Raw genomic sequence first — 19813 nt, forward strand, 5'->3', positions numbered from 1 at the left:
GACACAGCACTCAACAGACGGACAAATAATGCAATTTACACTTCAAGGCGACCATACAGTTGACAAAGAACAAACGTTGGCGAAGGTGGAAAAAAATTAGTATGCAATGAAGAACAGAAACCACAAGAGTAAACAGTAACTTGATTTGTATCTTAGAAGTCTGGAGTTTGCGCTGGAGACGGCACTGATACGTGTAGGGAGTGTTAATTGCGACAGGGGATAAAATTCCCGGCCGTCTCACATATCCGTGCCTCCTCTGGAGCTCATAATCCTGGTAGATTGGAAGGCTATCGACCCACCGTAAGAGGAAAAACGGTGTAAGTTCTTTTTGGTCATTTGGCAAGACTTGCAGAAAATGGCAGTGTAACGTTTACGATAGTTCTCGCTGAAAATGCCATAGAGGACCGGATTGGCAGCCGAGTTGATGTAAGCAATAATCATGACGAACACCAGGAAAGGCCAGGTCTCGTTAAAATGGGTAGAGGAGAATGTGTTGTACACGAGTAGCACTTGGTGCGGTGAATAACTTACGAAGTAAATCACCACGCAGCTCACCAGCATTTTCACCACACCCTTCCTGGACTTGAGGGTGTCGAATGACTTATCGCTCTCGAACTGGTCCTTCGTGTTATTCCTACGGATGCCCTCGTGCAATTGTTTCACGTCGAAGAAGAGTGTTTTGATGGTGATGCTGTACAGGACAATCTGTACGACCAGGGGGCTCAGATAAAACAGGAAAAACTCGGTGTATTTGTAAATCCGAAAGAAATGCTCCACCGGGAAGACGATAACGCAGAACTTGACACTCTCGCCGACGACGGTATTGAAGATGGCTGTAGGGATGGCGAGGACGGCTGAGAGGGGCCAGATGCAGCCGATGACGGTCAGGACACGACCACGGCTACAGAAGAGGTGCGCCTTCAGGGGCTGGACAATCGCCACATACCTGACAAACAGAAGAAACATGAATAATTAAAACATCAAGACATTTCCACGTAGTTCTAAATGTGTACATATTAATATCACCACAATTAGACCTAACAATAAAGAGTTTTAAGCAGTATATCGAAATAAATTTACTGAATTTCTCTGCTGGTTTACACCGTATTTAAGGATATTTCCTTTATACGCTGGCGATCAGGTTTATGGATAGAGGGAAACGGAACAGAGCCCGTAGAAACTTTCGCACCTTTGTAACAACAAAATAATGCCCTGACTGAAAGCCACAGTTGGAATATCTGAAAGTGGATCCTAGCCAACGGTATCATTGATCATTCTAGTCAATTTCTGCTGAACAAAACCCATTAGAGAGTGAGGGCTACCAAGGACGCGTTTAAATAAAATCTGGCAATGCTCCCGTGTACGAATTGTGTAATTTAACCATTCAGTAAAAATGGTGTTGTCGTATTTAGGGATTGACGTCCACTGTTGGGTAATGGGAATCGGACGGTTCAAAACACTGAGTCACAATAAAATGTTCAAATCATAGCTGATAATGGCTCCTTTATCAGGCAATCTCATGTTCTGTTAGACAAAATTAGCGGGCCCCTAATGCTTTGATGGATGATTTTTGTGAAATATCGAGGACAATGCTGAAAATGAAATATGAAGTAACTTCATCAAGAGAGAGTCATTTTTTCAGCTTTTGTCAGCGAATTCTCTGTGAACACTGATAACAGTATGTCTGTTTTTCCGTGTATCTCTTAGATTTGTGTATTTGAGGAGATTAGTTTTTACGTGATGGCTAAAAGAGAGTGTGCAATAAAAGCCGTCACAATAGCTCTCAGAAACTGCAGCCTTATGGACCATAATAATCTTTAAATGAGTTAGGCACATGGCAAAATTCGTTTTGTTACGACGTACTTCCTAATCACTCACACGTATTTATAGCTGTCTAGCTGCTCAATTAGGCTGTCTTCAACAGTGAACAGTTGTGTTTCTGGTAATAGTGAACAGTTGTGTTTCTTATACAACAGTGAACAACTGTGCTTTTGGTAATAGTCAAAAGTTGCGTCCCCTATACAACAGTGGTCAGTTGTGTTTCTGGTAATAGTGAACAGTTGTGTTCCTTACAACACTGAATAATTCTGTTTCTAGTAATGGTGAACGGTTGTGTTTCTGGTAATGGTAAACAGTTGTGTTCCCAATACAACAGTGGTCAGTTGTGTTTCCGGTAATACTGAACAGATGTGTTCCCTACAATAGTGATCAGTGTATAACAAACAGAGAACAAGTGATCTTTACTTATAAGGACATCAAACACAATAGGCCTATGAAGAACTCATACAGAAGAGCTTAAATGTGGCTGATTGACATATAGGTTTAACTGTATCGAAACTCGCAAAAAGCTCAGTTGGAATGCTTTCTCACACAGCCATAACATAAGCTGGATTCGACCACATGACCCCTTATCGCATGCTATGAAACGACAAGGGCGCAATGCATGCTGACATTCATTCCATCAAGGCCGATGTTACTTTTTACTGAAGTTTTCCAAAACACTGGCCGCTCTTACAAACTTGAAGCCGGATTATTCGGGCTTCAGCAGCATGGCACTTACTCTCCGAGCACAGATATGAGGGCTTGAACGTTCTGTTGACTTGACCCCAAAGGATGCTTGGATAAGGGTAATCCCCTTAAGGGGAAATAACCTTAAAACGGGATTACACTTTCCACAACAGTTTATTCGATAAAAGCGAAGTTACTTTCGATATTTCAGCATTATTTGTCTCCTCCGATCTTACAGTGGGCAGTAGCACAGCATATCCACAATCCTGTTGTTGGTCACACACAAAGGCTTAGCTAAATATTTTCAGTTGAGAAAGAAAAAGCATACGGTCTATCTTGGTTACTTTTAACCAAATACCCTACGGAGGATATTATACTGCTCTAAAGTAATGTCAGTATATTTTTTATGACATGTTTTTATCTTAAGCTGCTTAGACAATACTAACCATATTTTCTCTAATGCAGGTAACGTGTTGAAGGGTGCAAGTAACTCCCTAGTTACATTGCATTGTATTTGTCAAATACAGGTTCTACACGCATTTATACCAAGATAATACCGTTCATCCAAAACAAACAACTGCAAGAAAAAGGACCAACAAAGTTTTACACAAAAGCATCCTCGGGTATGTCAGACAATAACTCTAGTCCATTGTAACTAATTCTCTGGATTTATCTCTTTGAAAGAGGCATATACTGGTCACAGGAGAATAATTACCCAGATTTCTGTAAATTCGTCACTATATTCTCTCCATGATTAGGGATAGGTTGCTCTATATCTCACTCCGTCTGCCTGTCGATCCTTCTGACAGACTACATGTATCTTTTAACATTTAATTAAGAGGTACCGCATAGAAAGAAAAGCAAGAACAGCAACGACAGTTAGCTGATAGCTGACAAATGGTCACACATAACCGGTGAAATACGGCCTCTTGTCAATTTAGCTCAGGTAGGGTTTTATTCTAAGTCTTCATGTAAATACTTGAACAGTAGCAAATTACATGCTCCCTTAGCTCCATGGCTCAAGCAGAATTAGGTAAAAAAATAGAACATGCAGATATGTTAACTGTAATTTCATAGTTTGCGTTTGTGTCTCTTTTATTTACAACCAAAACTGACGTCGGTTTTGGGATGTAGATCTCTTTCGAAGACCTACTCTTGTAAGACCCTAGCCGACTATTGGTGTAGCATTGATCAAATACTCTGTAATCTAGACAACTGTCGGTGCCAAAATTGATGGTACGGTCTGGTAGAGATCAACGAATCTCCATTGTCGTCCTCAGGCTTCGTTACACACCAGAGTTTCAGACAATTCTTGGATGTTGAGGTTTAGATGTACACGTAAGACAGACACTGTCGGTGGCCTTTGCTATTTCCGTAACCATATATCCAATTATCACTGTCGTCGCTGTTTTGCTTAAGCTCAGCCTTGTCACACGTCTGTTTGTATTGGGGGGAGGACGGGGGGGGGGGGTCCCTAGCGTTGTTACTAGTTAGCTTACGACAATGTATTGATTGTAGACATTATCAGAGGCTGCTTTGCATTCCAAGGAGTCTGATATGGACAACTATCTGACCTAGAGACTACATCCAGTTCTGAGCAAACTCCGTGTATCTCTTTGACAGGAAAACTGAATTCTATGTCATAAAGCTTGCAAATGGACGAAGGACGATGTATGTATATCCATGGTGTATATACAAATTGTAACCCATGGCGCATGATTAACATTCCAACGTTTATCAAAACGCCAAGATATACAGTCCGGAGGCAGGACATAACAATTTGTCAGTGCTGCCAATCTTCACATCGTATCTACTATCTGTGTGATTTGTAGGCCATCAAAAACAGTTAACTATACAACGAACAGATTTGGTTTGCTAATAGGTCTCGTGGGATTCGGGAAAACCAAATATAATCGCAGACAAATCTCGCAGGATGTCAGCTACGTAAAAAGAAATCTTCGGATTTAGCCGTAGAAAGGGCTGTACTGAATCTTTTCTGCCCACAACCGAGCTTACCTACTAAATGATAGACCAATGTGCACAGGCACGGCGATGAATACGGATGGAGAGGGCAAAGGAATAGGCCTCAAACATGACATGACAGGATGATGGTCAATTTACTCTGCCTGAGAATAGTGCCTTTTCTGGCCTTTGTATAAACACAGCCCCAATACAGCGATCAGTTAGCTGCTGGCCATTGCTGAGATAATGGAGTATGAACGGTATGATCTGGACAGCTTGAAAAGGAAATTCAATTTCCGGGAAACATCTTCAAATCTATCACAGCTGATTATTCCAATTTCCATGAAAAGTCCTGATTAATTAGTTTTTAATTTGCCAAAGCCAGAATCACACAAATATACAACTCATCATGCTGAGGCCTGTGACGCCAAGCAGCGCTCCGATATTAAAATAGGCGTTTCAAATCAATAACCCCAAAATTAGACAGGCGCACCAAAGGCCAAAGTAAGCCAGGAAAGGTTAAAAAATGCAAGCCATTGTTTCATATAAGATAATACCAGATATTTAATTCGGATACTGGATTAGTGCCAACTGTTGCGACAAATGTAACTTTATTTAAATAAATCTCGTTACGCCGTTGGAGTTTTCCAATTACGGTACGTTATATATGGATCAGTTTAGATTCCAATCAACAGAGTAATAGTCGTCTTGCATGCCCTGGTTCCAGTTTAATCCTGTTTAATGTTTTGTTTGCAATCAAGTAAGAAAAGCTGAAACAGCAGAAACACAGACAAGTGCTGAACGTTATCGTTGTAAACAAAAACAAAGCAAATCTAATATATTTAAGTACGAACTTGCTTTTGATTTGAGACTGCCCAACTCTTCAAACTCCAGCCTAAGTGTTAGAATTATATAATGAACAATTACCGGGACAAGATAAAATCTATTCGATCACAAATTATAAACTAAGGTGTTTTTACAGAACTACTGTGTCAACTTCGTGGAACCTTAAGAATTCACAATGTCTAACGCTGAATTAGAGGAATTCAACACTGAATGCACTTTGGGTTTCAAAGTTCAAAGATCGGAACGTTTTCTCGTCATGCTGACTTAAAGAAAGTTTCTATTCTGATATTGTAAATTATCTTCATTTGGGTAGCAATATACTGAAGGGCCCTTCCTATAAAGTGTACATATCCTGCTTTGTAGAATTTGCTAGACGCTGGGTATTGTCTGACGACTTCAACCAACGTGACAGGTTATCAGTGGGAAAAACAAGTGCTTGAAGGATATTCCATTAAACGCCTTCACTTTAAATTTATTAAATTTTACAATGAGTACACGTCTCTTGTAAGTAAATTTGGAATATGTGACCAAACTCTACGCGACATGACTGAAGCATTGCTGATGTGGCGTTAAGCCATAATCCTTCATTCATTCATTCATTCATTCATTCACCCATTCATTCATTCATTCATTCATTCATTCATCGATTCATCCATTCATTTATTCATTTCAAACTTTACTCCTGTTTCCTAATCGTGTCTAGTATCATTTAAGACGCGAAAAGGGAATGTATATTCATCACGTTGAATAAGATCGCCATAATGTGAACAGTCAGATCTAATCCCGGTGAACACCGAAGGGGTGAACACGGAATGTATATTCATTATGTTAAATAAGACCGCCATGTTGTATATGTGAACAGTTGCAATCAAGGCGCACCTGAGAGACATTTTTTGATTAACGACCACTTAAAGATTGTCATGGAACATGGTTTGAAGACTCGTGTAATTCATTACCTTGTAACATTCTATGCATGTCATCATTGGAAAGTGATGAAGATGACCTTTGCATGAATCTGTCCCGAAATTTAGCTCTTCTCCCACCAAAATGCTGGCAGCCGTCGCATAAGTGAAATATTCTTGAGTTCGGCGTACAACACCAATCAAATAAACAAATAAATAAAATCAAATTTAGCTCTATGGTGGTTTGCGTCAAACGTTGTTTTGGAAATTGGTCTTGTCGCATTTCACTCATTTTCCAATTATCACACTGTGGTCGCTACTCCAGTTTTACTCTCTACGTTGTAAGTCATTATAACAAATGTAAATTCTGCTGGTGGACTGAGTATCTAAGAGGCCTGGTCCCTTTGCATTGTTTTAATGTTTTTGTATGGTTATGACAAATTGCTGTTAACATCACTGCATTTTGTTTACCTAATTCTGTTTATTTTTTGATTTTTGATTTTTTTGATTGGTGTTATACGCGTACTCAAGAATATTTCACTTATACGACGGCGGCCAGCATTATGGTGGGTGGAAACCGGGCACCACGACCATCCGCAGGTTGCTGGTAGACCTTCCCATTTACGGCCGGAGAGGTAATTCTGTTTAAGCCATGGAACTAAGGCGCACCTAATTTGATGTAGTTTAAGCATTTACATAAACAGTTAGAATAAAACCTTAAATGAGATAATGTATTTCACCGGTTACGTGTGACCAGTTTACAATTATTACACCTCCGTCGCTGCCCTAGTTTCACTCTCTGTGCTGTAAGCCTTCATAACAACTGCAAATATTGACCCAGAACGCCCTTTATGGTTTATAGCTGGCATGTTAATGTATACCAAAAGATTTGATTCTTTTCCAGACAATGGAACGAAACAAAAATAAATAAATAAATTTTACAGTCTGTACTGGATCCAAAAGCTAACTATTTCTGTGTGAAAGTTATTTTGTCGTTTTTTCTTACGAAAGAGGACTAACCCTTGACCCATGGTGAAACCAGATACCAGTGTTTCCATTCGGCCTTAAGTGAGGATGGATGATTGGAAATGCGGTGCTTTTTCCGGACTGACTTTTTTCTTACACTGACAAACCTGATCAAAGGCATCCAAGTGAAATGTTCTTAAAACAAGTAATCAAAGGAACAACAATGTACATTTTTCAAATGTCTGTAAGTTTACCATATCTTTTCATTTTGTATACACAAAACGTGGAATTACAACGTTCTCTGGCAATGGAGCTCTTGTGCGTGTCATCTGCGATGTAAGCACTTTCAACCGTTGACCGTGCCCACACCACTGTACCCTGAAACTACATCCGGACGTTGTCACACTTCTCTGCGATGTAAGTACGTCAGACTCTTGCTACTCTAGCGGTATATCTGCATTTAACCCTTGTCACACTTCTCTGCGGTATAACTACATCCGCTCCTTGTCACAATACTCAGCGGTGTAACTACAACTCATCCTTCTAACTTTATTAAGCGGTATATCTACATTTGACTCTTGTCACAATACTCTGCCGTGTAGCTACATCCGCTCCTTGTCACACAACCTTGTGATGCAATTACATCTAACCTTTGTCAAAGTACTCTGCGGTGTAACTACATCCGCCCCCTCGTCACACTACTGTGTGATGTAACTTCATTTGACCCTTGCCAAACTACTCTATGGTGTAACTACATCCGCCCCCTCGTCACACTACTCTGTGATTTAACTCCATTTGACCCTAAACTTGTTACTCTTTTCAGCATTGTACATATGACCGTCTTACTCTACTGCGGGGAGTAATTAAATGAGCAAATAAGCGTACAATTATCACAGTATTATACATATTAGGGCCTCCGTGGCTCAGTCGGTTAGGGCGCTAGCGCAGCGTATTGACCCAGGAGCCTCTCACCAATGCCGTTGCTGTGAGTTCAAGTCCAGCTCATGCTGGCTTCCTCTCCGGCCGTAAGTGGGAAGGTCTACCAGCAACCTGCGGATGGTCGTGGTGCCCGGTTTCCACCCACCATAATGCTGGCCGCCGTCGTATAAGCGAAATATTCTTGAGTACGGCGTAAAACACCAATCAAATAAATAAATAAATAAATCATACATATTGACAGAACCGTGATGCAGGATAGGTTCCGCACACACTTTTGGAATAAAATTCCTTTATTCTTAAGGGAATATTTATTTATTAATTTATTTGTTTATTTGATTGGTGTTTTATGTTGTACTCAAGACTATCTGTCTGACACGACGGCGGCCTAAAGGAAATAAGCTCTATCTGTAATAACAAGAAAGTCTGTTCAACAAAGTTCGTCTTGCGATTATTGACCTTGGATGTCCATTTGCATTGACGGCTGGTATGCATGTATCTATGTGCAGTGGGCGCTCGTGGTTTTACGTTGTACTTAGTTGATGGCTGATATACGAATGTCCGTTTCGATACATGGACATAAGTGTTTATTTTCGGATTTTACCAGTTCCGATTTTGAACGAGTAAGTACTGATTTGTAAAGATAAATGAATGACACCGGATAGTCTTACTCCCCAAAATCCGCTTTGTGGAATGCACTTCAGAGGCACCAAGCTTTTCTGTCATTTGTGGCACTGTAATACTTCTAAAGAAAATAACTGATTTGCGTGAAATATTACACGGAGAACTCTGTGGCGTGATACCCGTTGTTATAGGAAAGTTTTTGTTTTAAGTCAAAAACAAGAAATTATATATAAAATTTACGAACTGAATAAAGCCACTAACAGTTTACTCATCGCCTCGTACAATGCATAAACGTACTCTACAAAGTTTAAACCTTACAATTAGCATCAAATAACAACTGTGTTCAACGGTGAACTCTCTTCTACAGTCAAAAGTATTTTTACAATTTTATTAAAACAAAAAAAGTTATAGATAATGTTGAAGTTTTGCTTTCAGAATTTCAATTTGGCACAGATATAAATTTAAAAATAATAATATATTAGGTTTTCAAAATTTGCCATCCAAATCGCACCGATTTTCCTAAAATATTGCCAACGTGGTGGTGTTAAGCCATAATCATTTATTGTAGAATCCAAAATAAAGCTTTAAAAGCATTTCTCAGATAGTAGCTTAAGTGAAAAGTGGAATTCCTGACGACAGCCCCAGTTGTTATTGACGAGCTTAGCTCCCACGGGCGTTACTTGTATCCTTACTCACCTTTCAACGCACACAGCAATCAGAGTGGCCACAGACACGTAGAGCCCAGTAACCAAAAGGTACCTGTCCACGCGGCATATCACACTACCCAGCAACCAACCCCTGTTCAGCATGAACTGAACGATCTCAGGAACTCCGAAAATCATGATGATTTCGTCCGCCAGCGCAATGTTCAGAATAAACAAATTTGTTGGACTTTTCTTCATTCGTCTGTCAGTCAAGATGGACAGAGCGACCAACATGTTCCCGACGATGCCCACAGCTCCGATCACGGAGAACAAAAGGCTGAGAATGACGATTTCCGCTGTACCCGCCGGACCTTCGGACAAACCAGACATGTTCAAAGCAAAGTCGGAATAGTTTCCTAATCGTGGAGTTTCACGGCTCAACATTACGTCGTCCGACTCAAACGCCATGATGCCTACGGCGGGAAAAGTGCGACAGTGACACTTAGGGTAATTTACTTAGAGATGTTAAAAACATACATTCCTGAAGTCTGGTTCCAGTAGTGATTTGTACGTGAACGATGCTCAGGTGCCGATTCACTTCCCGTTTCATGCAGTGTTTTTAGCCGTATAGGATGTAGCTGCACATCAATTGCCTGCTGTAGTGGAATGCAATTGCCTGATTGGAGATACCAGATCACCAAAGGCGTAGATATAAGCCGAGAAAGGGCGCATGCGCACCGAAGAGCGGGCGGTGTCAGGAATGGACTTTTATGCACAGACGAAGGCTGAATTCCAAAATAGTTTAAGCGATCGTTGTATGCGTCATCATTTAGATTCTTGTGAATATGTATTGCTCCTCAGAACACGGAACGGCCATTTAAGTCTCAAGACGCCAGCAAATTCCAGTCTAATCGGCAGCAATTTGGTTATTTATTTTTTCTTGAAGCAAATTTGAAAATTACATCGACTGTTAAAATCCAGAACTTGGCTAATTCAAGAAAACAAATTTGAAAACAAAAGTGGTTGCCACATCGGTTTAAGGAGACAGGGAATAAGTAAGATTGTTAGTAGATTTGTCGATGATGTGCCCAGGTCATACTATATGTCGACATATACTATAGTATAGTACAAGGCGACAGAGCTAGTTTCTTGACTCTTTTCTTGATAAATAACTGCATCTAAACTGTACGACTAAATACCACAACGCCCAAAGGCCAGTAAACTTGCTACATGCCATGCATCCCTTCTCTCTCTCGCAGCGACCTGTTAAACTAACTTGGTACACGACAAACTGAGCCCCTGTCCTTTGGCTTGTTCTTACTGGGAGATGACCGCTCTCTATCCGCGGGCATTTAGCTACCGCAAAGCGCGGACAAAAATTACAGTGATTTTATGAATTGATGCAGTAAAGTGATTCGATGCGATTGAACTGGAGATTGCTCCAAACTCGATGGCCCCAAACCAACGATAGATAACAAATGATCCTTTAAGCTTTCGGCTATAATTTGTTTTTGGTCTTTTCTGAGGAAAGCACGTTTAGTGCGAAGCCGGACTTTCCAGACGCGAAAGGACTGTTTACTCTTAAAGGCGTCGGATTCAGAATTCCGATGAAACAGTAGCGTGCGAGAGGAACTGTGAAGTCACGTCGATTAGAAGCACTTGTCGTCTGCGCACTGCACTGGCCCAGAGTGTTGGGTTAATGGCAAAACAGGGTGGGATGCTGAAGAAGGTCAATTGCCTTTGGGGAGGGTTTCTTCCTTTAGAGGGCATCACCTTAGGCAATTTCTCCCAAGCCGTTCACTCTCGGGAGACGGTGATTTTATTACCGCTGATCAATAAAGATGCCGTTAGAAACTGTTATGAGATGGCAGTGAATGGTCAGCGAACAGTTAAGCATCGGATGGCCACAAAAGCCCGCTGATAGATGAATGATAAACTGTACAATGTGACCGATAAACCTTACACTATGACCGCTCTACACCTCAAAGTTTTACGACCGGCTTGACTGTTTCAGGACACGAACGCATTCTGATTTATGGCTGCCACGTGTCTACGGCTTTTTCTGTGCTATAGTCAGAGTACACACAGAGCCAAGACAGGAAAGGAAGACAAGAATGTGTTAAACTGACGAGGGATTCCTTCTCCTCACCATTCCATTTTAGTAAAGAACAAGTCAGTTGATAGTCAGTACAATCGTATGCCAAGATAAACTAAGAGGGCTTGTCGTCTTCTACGTACGTGACTACCCTGGTATCAAGTACCAGTCACGTTATCTTAGCTCTGCCAGGGTTTCGTGTAATTTGCCATGAGAGGATTCCAAATGCCATTAACTCTAAAATAGCATTTTAACCAGTTAATCAGAAAATACAGTACTGATATGAAAAGTCAGATTTGCCTTGACATATTGACATGTCGAGTTTTATTAGAAAAATATAAACTCATTAGTTTCCAATAAATCACAAACTATAAAGTTGTGTCCAAATGCATCGAACATTATTTATTATTTATTTGATTGGTGTTTTACGCCGTACTTAAGAATATTTCAATTATACGACGGCGACCAGCAATATCGTGGGAGGAAACCGGGCAAAGCCCGGGACAAACACACGACCAATCACAGGCTGCTGGCATACCTTCCCACTTACGGCCAGAGAGGAAGCCAGCATGAGCTGGACCTCCCATAAGAGGCTCCCAGGTCATTACGTTGCGCTACCCTGCTAACCAATTGAGCGCATCGAATATTACACGTGCATGTGGAAGCTCTGCTGTCAGTACTTCACACGCCCATGTTGAAGCTCTTCTATCTGTCCCTAACACGTCCATGTGGAAGCCGTTATTGGTACATCACACGTCTATGTGGGAGCTGCTATAGGTACATTACACGTTAATGTGGAAGCTCTGGCAATGGTACATCACACGTTCATGTGAAAGCTCTGCTATAGGTACATCACATGTCCATGAGGAACCTCTGCTGTTGGTACATCATAGGCCTACGTACCAATATCAACACGTCTATTTATCAGCTATGTTACTCGTACACCACACGCCCGAATGTCACCTCTGTGATTCATCCATGCCTTCCAAATATTATCTCTTACTCGTACACCAACATTCAAATGCCAGCTCTGTTATTAGCACACCAACGTCCAAATATCAATTCTGTTACTCGTACACCAACGTCCAAGCATCAGCTCTGTTACTCTCACATCAGAGGGCTCTGTTACTCGCACATCACAGGTTCATATGTCGATTCGGTTACTTGCACATCACCCGCTCATATGTCAGCTCTGTTACTCGCACATCACAGGTTCATATGTTAGCTCTCTTTCACGCACATCACAGGCTCATATGTCAGCTCGGTTACTCGCACATCACAGGTTCATATGTTAGCTCTGTTTCACGCACATCACAGGCTCATATGTCAGCTCTGTTACTCGCACATCACAGGTTCTGTTACTCACACATCACAGGCTCATATGTTGGCTCTGATACTCAAACGTCACAGGTCCATATGCCAGCTCTGTTACTTTTACATCACCCGCTCATATGTCAGCTCTGATACTTTGCACATCACAGGCTCATATGTCAGTTTTTATACTCACACATCACAAGTTCCTAGGTCGGCTCTGTCTACCACTTATTTAAGTGTAAGATGAGTGAAAATAGTGTATAAAGATTACCAAATTGAACATGACCGTTAACATGTCGGTTACTTTCTCTGAAGTGTTTAATTTTACACAAACGGACAACCGTTGAATGGAAAATCAACGCGATGATACAAGCGCGACTAATTAAAGACCACACTTCAACCTGCGAACGAAATTCCTAGGTAACGGAACAAAGGTAGAGAAAACCCATCGCCCGTTTGACGAGGTGATAGGTGGAGCATCAGTACATATATCACGTGCTGGCTGTTTAGTGCTGTAGTCTCTGCACTAAAGCAGTTCATTTGCTTATTAAATAATTTATAAAGTTAAGACTTTGTAAACAGTAATGAAATTAAGAAGGAATGATTTTTTCATTCTACTGGGTAATTACGGTAATTTCAAAATTTTCCACTTTTACTGTGCTGAAATCAACAACAAAAGACTAAATAAAGGAAGATCATTTCCGCTCTGCTGTACCTACTTTAAACTTGTACATGTTCATTAGACTCGAAAAATGAGCAAACGCAACACAAATTAAATAATTTTCTTCGCCTTCGCCGCTACGTTCATTTGTCCGCCATCAACAAAGCTTTCCATTTAAAGCAGAGGTGTGAAGCGTTTTCTCAGCAAATCAATTTTTGATCACTTGTTCCCCATATTTTATTATTACTTTTCGCATAAATATATCTGTATTTGCTATGCTGTCTTATTTATTTGACTTCATTGGCGCCTGTGCTAATGCATTTAATTTTCATTTTTTAATAAAGACCTGTGATAAATTAAAGTTATGTAATAAACGGAGTTGCGGTGTTCTGACGCGAGTCTACTATTTTAGATGCGTTGACGTTAGAAAACCGAACTACATGTACATATATAGGGTATGCTTTTACGTTCTCACTTTGGCCTTTTTGCGCTCTCTATTAAGAACTCTATTGTTATAAGCTCTGTCATCTGGAATGTCCACGAGCAAAGTCAACATAGCCAATCTTGGTTTTTTCTTTTCAAAGCCAATTACAACAGTAAAACACACGGAAACTGAGATTTCTGAGCCATAGAGTTTGACATAGATTTCCTATGGGTAGTACGTGCTACAACATCTTATTGTACTTAAAGTAGTTAAGACAAAATTGTTTTATTTGTTTTTTAATACTAATTTATTTCTTAATCTGATTGTTGTTAAACGTCATAATTAAGAACTTGTCACCGATATGGCTGCTGTTAACTTCACTGGTGGAGGAAATCGGAGAAGCCGGAGGAAAAAACCTCTTTTTTTCGACAGATTTCAGACAAACACCCTGCTCTGAAGACTCAGACGGACCATACAGAGTGAGCTGAAATTGAGCATGCTGCCTCACTGGTGGAACAAGACCAACGCTTTGGCTGACTCACTCATTGAGGATCCTTTTAAACTTTACCGTCATTAATCCAAGTAAGTGAAGACTTTTGCCGTTTTAGAGACCTAGGTATTTAACTATTTATTTATTTTACGCCGCCCTTAGTAATATTTCACATATACGAAAGAGAGACCTTTTCATGTAGGATCTTAGAGAATGCCAGCTTGAGCTAGACTTGAACTCACAGGGATCGCATTGGTCAGAGGCTTGTGGGTCATTGTGCTGCAATAGCATGCTGTCTTTAACCATGCTGTAACGAGCTAATCCTGTGATAATATATCATGACATCATACCATGAGTGATGATTAGTGTTTCGTTATTGTGGGCGCTTGTCTTGTGAATTTTAATCGTTCTTCCAGGATATCTGTGCGAATGTAAGATCAACCAGAGTTGTAAGGCGGCATTTAACTGTTCAGATTGAAATTATTAGTAATACCGGACCTGACACGTTAAAAGTGTTTTTTCTTTTTTTCTTTTTTTCACTATACCTACGATAAACATCCCGTGATTTCTCCAAATGAAGACGAATTGCGACCTCTTGGGATTTTTTGTGCGGATGTCTTCCTCAGTGAAAGAAGAGACATCCATTGAGATCAATAATGGCAAAGCTCTTCGTGCTTCTAGATTCCTTTCACTCAGAGCAGAATGGAAAGTCTTCACTCTCTCATAGTAAAGGTTATGTCCGCTGTGTACCTTCGAGCATAATAAACTACACAATTCTCTTTTGCCGAAACGATATTATTGTATAACAATGAAGTGAATGTTAATAATACTTGAATTAATCATGGTCATCCCATTCATAATAATAATAATAATTATTCTTATTATTCTTATTCTTATTCTTATTATTATTATTATGGTATATCTTTTCTTGCAAGCGAAGTCACGATCTTAAAACAGCCCAATGCTTATAGAACCTTGAACTGGGCGTCTTCCACAAAGAAGGCTGCTTTTAAAGTACGGTGGGTGACAAACTGGTGACAAATATGACAAGTTAAAAAGAAAGTAACACGAAATTACAAAGTAAGATTCTTGAATAAACTAAAAGAGTATCGAGGTTTCTCCATATCACGTGACTTTCCACGCCCATTGAATGTATTTATTCAGTGCCGTTGGAAAATTTTTCTAGCGTTGTGGATTAGGTATTATTACCATTGAAAATGGTTTCGTTACCTGTCTTGATTAACTGTTTAATAAGCAGACGTTCCATCAAGTGCATGCATGTACAAAAGATGCAAGCAAAAAAAAAAACATCTGAAACTGAATGCTAGTTAAAGTTCAAATTTGTAAAGGACTGAGTTTTATCATAGTTTTCATGACTTTGATTAACACATACGTATGGGATATTTTTTTCACCATCTACAGAGGAATGTTGCAGTCACTGAATGGACGTAATGTGGTTTGCAGTTTCAAAATTTAAATTCCTTCTGTCGTAAAGCAGATACGAAGAGAAGTCTTTAGAGTTCCCATGCCCGGTCAAAATCCATATCATTCAAGTGAAACTCCGTGAATTTCCTTGATACTTTAATATATAAAGGCCTGCGAAGAGAGGAGCGCATCACGTAACCATAGGAACAAACATACATGGATATGAGCCTAGTTTGAAGCAGCTGATGTGTTGAAAGATGTTGTAATGGAGAATTTGCAAAATTCACCAAAAAACCCCCTGCAAAATAATAAGAATGGATATGTTACCAAGTATTAGCAATGCGTGAGACACGCAATGTATGCTGGTAAATGAGGTAAAAAGCGGGCCTAGCTAGTGAAAAACATACAACACGAACAGCTGCTACATGTGTGCTGAGCATGATGTTCCTTTCTATCAACGCATTTCTAATATTCACAGTTTTAAGCATGGTGATCTAGATTACAATCTTAATGAATGATTTTGGCTTAACGTCAAATCAAAACTGCTTAAAACACTCGGTATTCCGAGGCGGCCACCCATCCAAGTGCTGAACGAGCTGTACATCATCTCATATTGTGATTTGGTGCTTGGGAGTTGAGGGGGGGGGGTCGTCTTTGCTGCTAGTTTTTACACATATCCATGAACAGTTGAACAGGGAAAAACACTACCTAAAGTAAACTGACAAGGGGCCGTGTTTCACCGGTTACGTGTAACCATTCGCCAACTATTACACAGTCTTCACTGTTCTGGTTTTACTCTCAATGCTGTAGTCTAATATTTTTGTGGTGACAATCGTGGTTACGTGTACTTTCAAATGTATATTTAGAGACTTCTCTCCTGATATCAAATGACTGACATCCACAATGATCGGTTGATTAGTTTATGTTTATTTTACGCCACTCTCAAGAATTTTCCTTTCATACGATGACGGCTCGTTTTATGGTTAGAGGATACCGGATTATCCTGGGTAAACAACCAATTGTTGGCCAGTTCCCAAGGAACTTCCCCTCATGTGACATAATGACGTACGCTAAAAGACATTGTTGGTCTTCAAAGATTGCACAAAAAGATCCAGGCGCACCATCAACCGTTTTTTATAAATAACCGAACTTATTATCTGTGAATGAAGACGGCACCCAGTGTCTCCTGCGACCAACACTTAATGCATGATTGATGATCTACATACATACATCCGGGCGATATGTCTTCCTATGATCATTGCTCTTTTCTTGTCTCTGACTTCCATTGATAGTATGCCCGGGGCTTCTATAACTGAGATAGTTTTCAATACTCGTGGAATCTTTTGGTAAATATCAAAACTTTTTGTAATTAGGTTTTGCATATATAAGCCCAACATATATCTTCTGCGAATCGTGATAGTGACTGTATTTTTACATGGTTGTCCTAACATTTGCCGAATCAGACAAATTTATCCTTATTAAGTCCATGTTAGTTCTGGGAGTAATGCTCGTAGGCCATGGCTCAGTTTCATGAAGCATACTAAATTTTATATGTCCTTATCCAAGTGCACTTAAAATCGACACACGTCGTCATGGTTGTTAAGGGCTGCTAAATAACTATTGTTCCCAATATAGGTTTGATTCTTCTGCATTTTTAAGTCTCCACAATGCCAATCTTATTTTTCATGCTTTGAAATTTATGACACCTTTTCCTGACAGGCTGAGTACACCATTGACATAAATAACCGATTCAGTCAATTTATTATCAGTGTACTGAAGACAGTTAACAGTGCCTCCTGAGATCCACACCTAATGAATAATTGATGGTGTTCTTTCGCCACATGGGCATTATGAGAGCCATAACACCTAATGAGATACCGTTTTGGTGGGATAAGAGTAATAAACACAGAAATCCTAATTTCTTACATTTTTTACCTATGAATTTCAGCTTGGTATTCAACTTAATTCTATTTATTTGATGGGTGTTTAAGCCGTACCGATACTCAGGGATATTTCACATATGCGGCAACGGGCTGGCATAATTACATTCAATTTGAAATTTAGTAACGACAGCTTTGCTTCCATTTCCTTAACTGCAATTTTATCCTAAATTTCGGAGGCAACTGGTAACCCAGGAAATCAAACTGTGATTCATTATATACATGTACTCAATGTAAGAAGCATGAAGTCGCGCCTTTATGTATATGAAAGGATGCTTCGAATGAATCTCAAAAAGCCATTTACAGCCTGATGCTGCTTATTCCTACTCCAGTAAATTTTCAACGGATGTCGCAGAACGACAATATTTTTTTATCTAAACTTTTTCTTCCATTTTTTATGTTACTTTTTCAATATTGTGTGAAATTGAATAAAAAACTGTATGAAATCCTCTGAAGAAACCTTATGAACCCTATTTGGACAAAACAGGACAAAAGCAGCATAAATTCAAAGCAGAATTCGCTGTGATGTAAAGGTATATGTACTATATATTTGAGTAACATTTCCTGAAGTCAACCTGCGGATGGTCGTGGGTTTCCCCCGGGCTCTGCCCGGTTTCCTCCCACCATGATTCTGGCCGCAGTCGTATAAGTGAAATATTCTTGAGTACGGCGTAAAACACCAATCAAATAAATAAATAAACTTCCTGAAGTCGGGAGACCTAGAATCAAAACTGGGTCTTGTCGTATTAAAGACCTGGTGCTTGTTGCTGCCTCGCTTGGCCCTGACAAGGTTAGAGCAAGGAGACAGGACTGGTTGGCTTGGCGTCAGTACATTATGACAAGGTAGGGTGTCATGTCGGGTGTCTTTGGCACGATGCTTCAATGGCAGCATCACTTTGGCGGCATTGGCCCGCCCTGCCACAAGAAAACACAGCATATGTACACCCACCAAATGAATCTTTGTCGTCATATGACGAAAAAAACCATGCATACAATATTTCCAAAGCTATCGTCTTACATATCCCTGAAAATCAATCCCATCCATTTCCACTACCGCAAAAACACCATTTATGATGAACAATGAGTTTGGATGCTATCTTGACATTCAGGTTACCGTTTACACCGGATACCAATGACCATAAAATTTATGTATCGGCAGGCCTACAGCAGGCATCGTCATAGATAGGCCACAACAGTTGCACTTGACTAAAATCTAATAAAGGGAGACAACTATGTAGACAGATTACATTTTAGGAATAGGGCTGCCTCCCTCTTTTATCTGGCGTGTCCACGAACACCTCTGAAACGCTCCTTCGCTTGTTTCTCAAGGTTTAAACGTGGCGCTTTTTTGAGATCTTAGATGTTGTATTGGACTTTAAGTCTTTGAGCTAGACTTTGTCCCGTTGAATTTTTTTATGTAAGTGCTTAATAAATGTGATAACACAGAATTTTTTTAATTACTTCTAGACCAATAACGTTTATAAATTGCACTTAATATCACTGCATTTTGAACTTAGATGTATTTCTGCTTAATCTTTAGTTCTAGGGGGGCCTTCGACTTGCTACTTTTTAAGCATTTACATGCACTGTCAGAACAAAATCCTAACTGACAATTTGCCAACTTTTACACTGTAGTCTGTGCTTCAGTTTCTACGTTTTGAATTTTTACTACTACAACTTTTTTCTATTAAAGTTATAGATATGTTAAGTGTTAATCTTATATTAAACGTATACAGCTGTACGTTTTGAAAAAGTGTTTGTAAGACTTTCCGATCATTCCCGACTCCACTAGCACATACACTTACTTACAAATAAAAGTCCACAATTATTCGTGATATTTTTTAAGCTTTTTTTTCCCATGAGGGACAATTTTCTTCAAATATCTAGATCTGACTGACAGAGTTTAAACTAAACTACCGATAATTTGTTAGTTTGTTTCACGATAAGTATCACAGGCCTGGGGATTGTGTGGTAAGACTAAAGCACACATTAGATTACAGAGTTAGATAACAGACGAGTTAGATAATACGCGTACTGTAATATGCGGGTGTGAAATCGTTCACGGCCCGGACTGAA

The 19813-nt window shown here is 39.9% G+C and overlaps 1 protein-coding gene across 1 annotated transcript; it reads right to left on the minus strand.

Annotated features, from left to right (window-relative positions):
• Positions 1 to 237: 237 nt before the first annotated feature.
• On the minus strand, positions 238 to 9856 carry LOC135473216 (neuropeptide receptor 15-like). The gene is made up of 2 exons (XM_064753060.1): positions 9441 to 9856; positions 238 to 946 (listed from the first exon to the last, which is right to left on the minus strand). The coding sequence occupies exons 1-2, from the start codon at positions 9854 to 9856 to the stop codon at positions 238 to 240; spliced, it is 1125 nt and encodes a 374-aa protein (XP_064609130.1).
• Positions 9857 to 19813: the final 9957 nt, after the last annotated feature.

Source organism: Liolophura sinensis, chromosome 8 (genome assembly GCF_032854445.1).
Source record: "Liolophura sinensis isolate JHLJ2023 chromosome 8, CUHK_Ljap_v2, whole genome shotgun sequence".
NCBI lineage: Eukaryota > Metazoa > Mollusca > Polyplacophora > Chitonida > Chitonidae > Liolophura > Liolophura sinensis.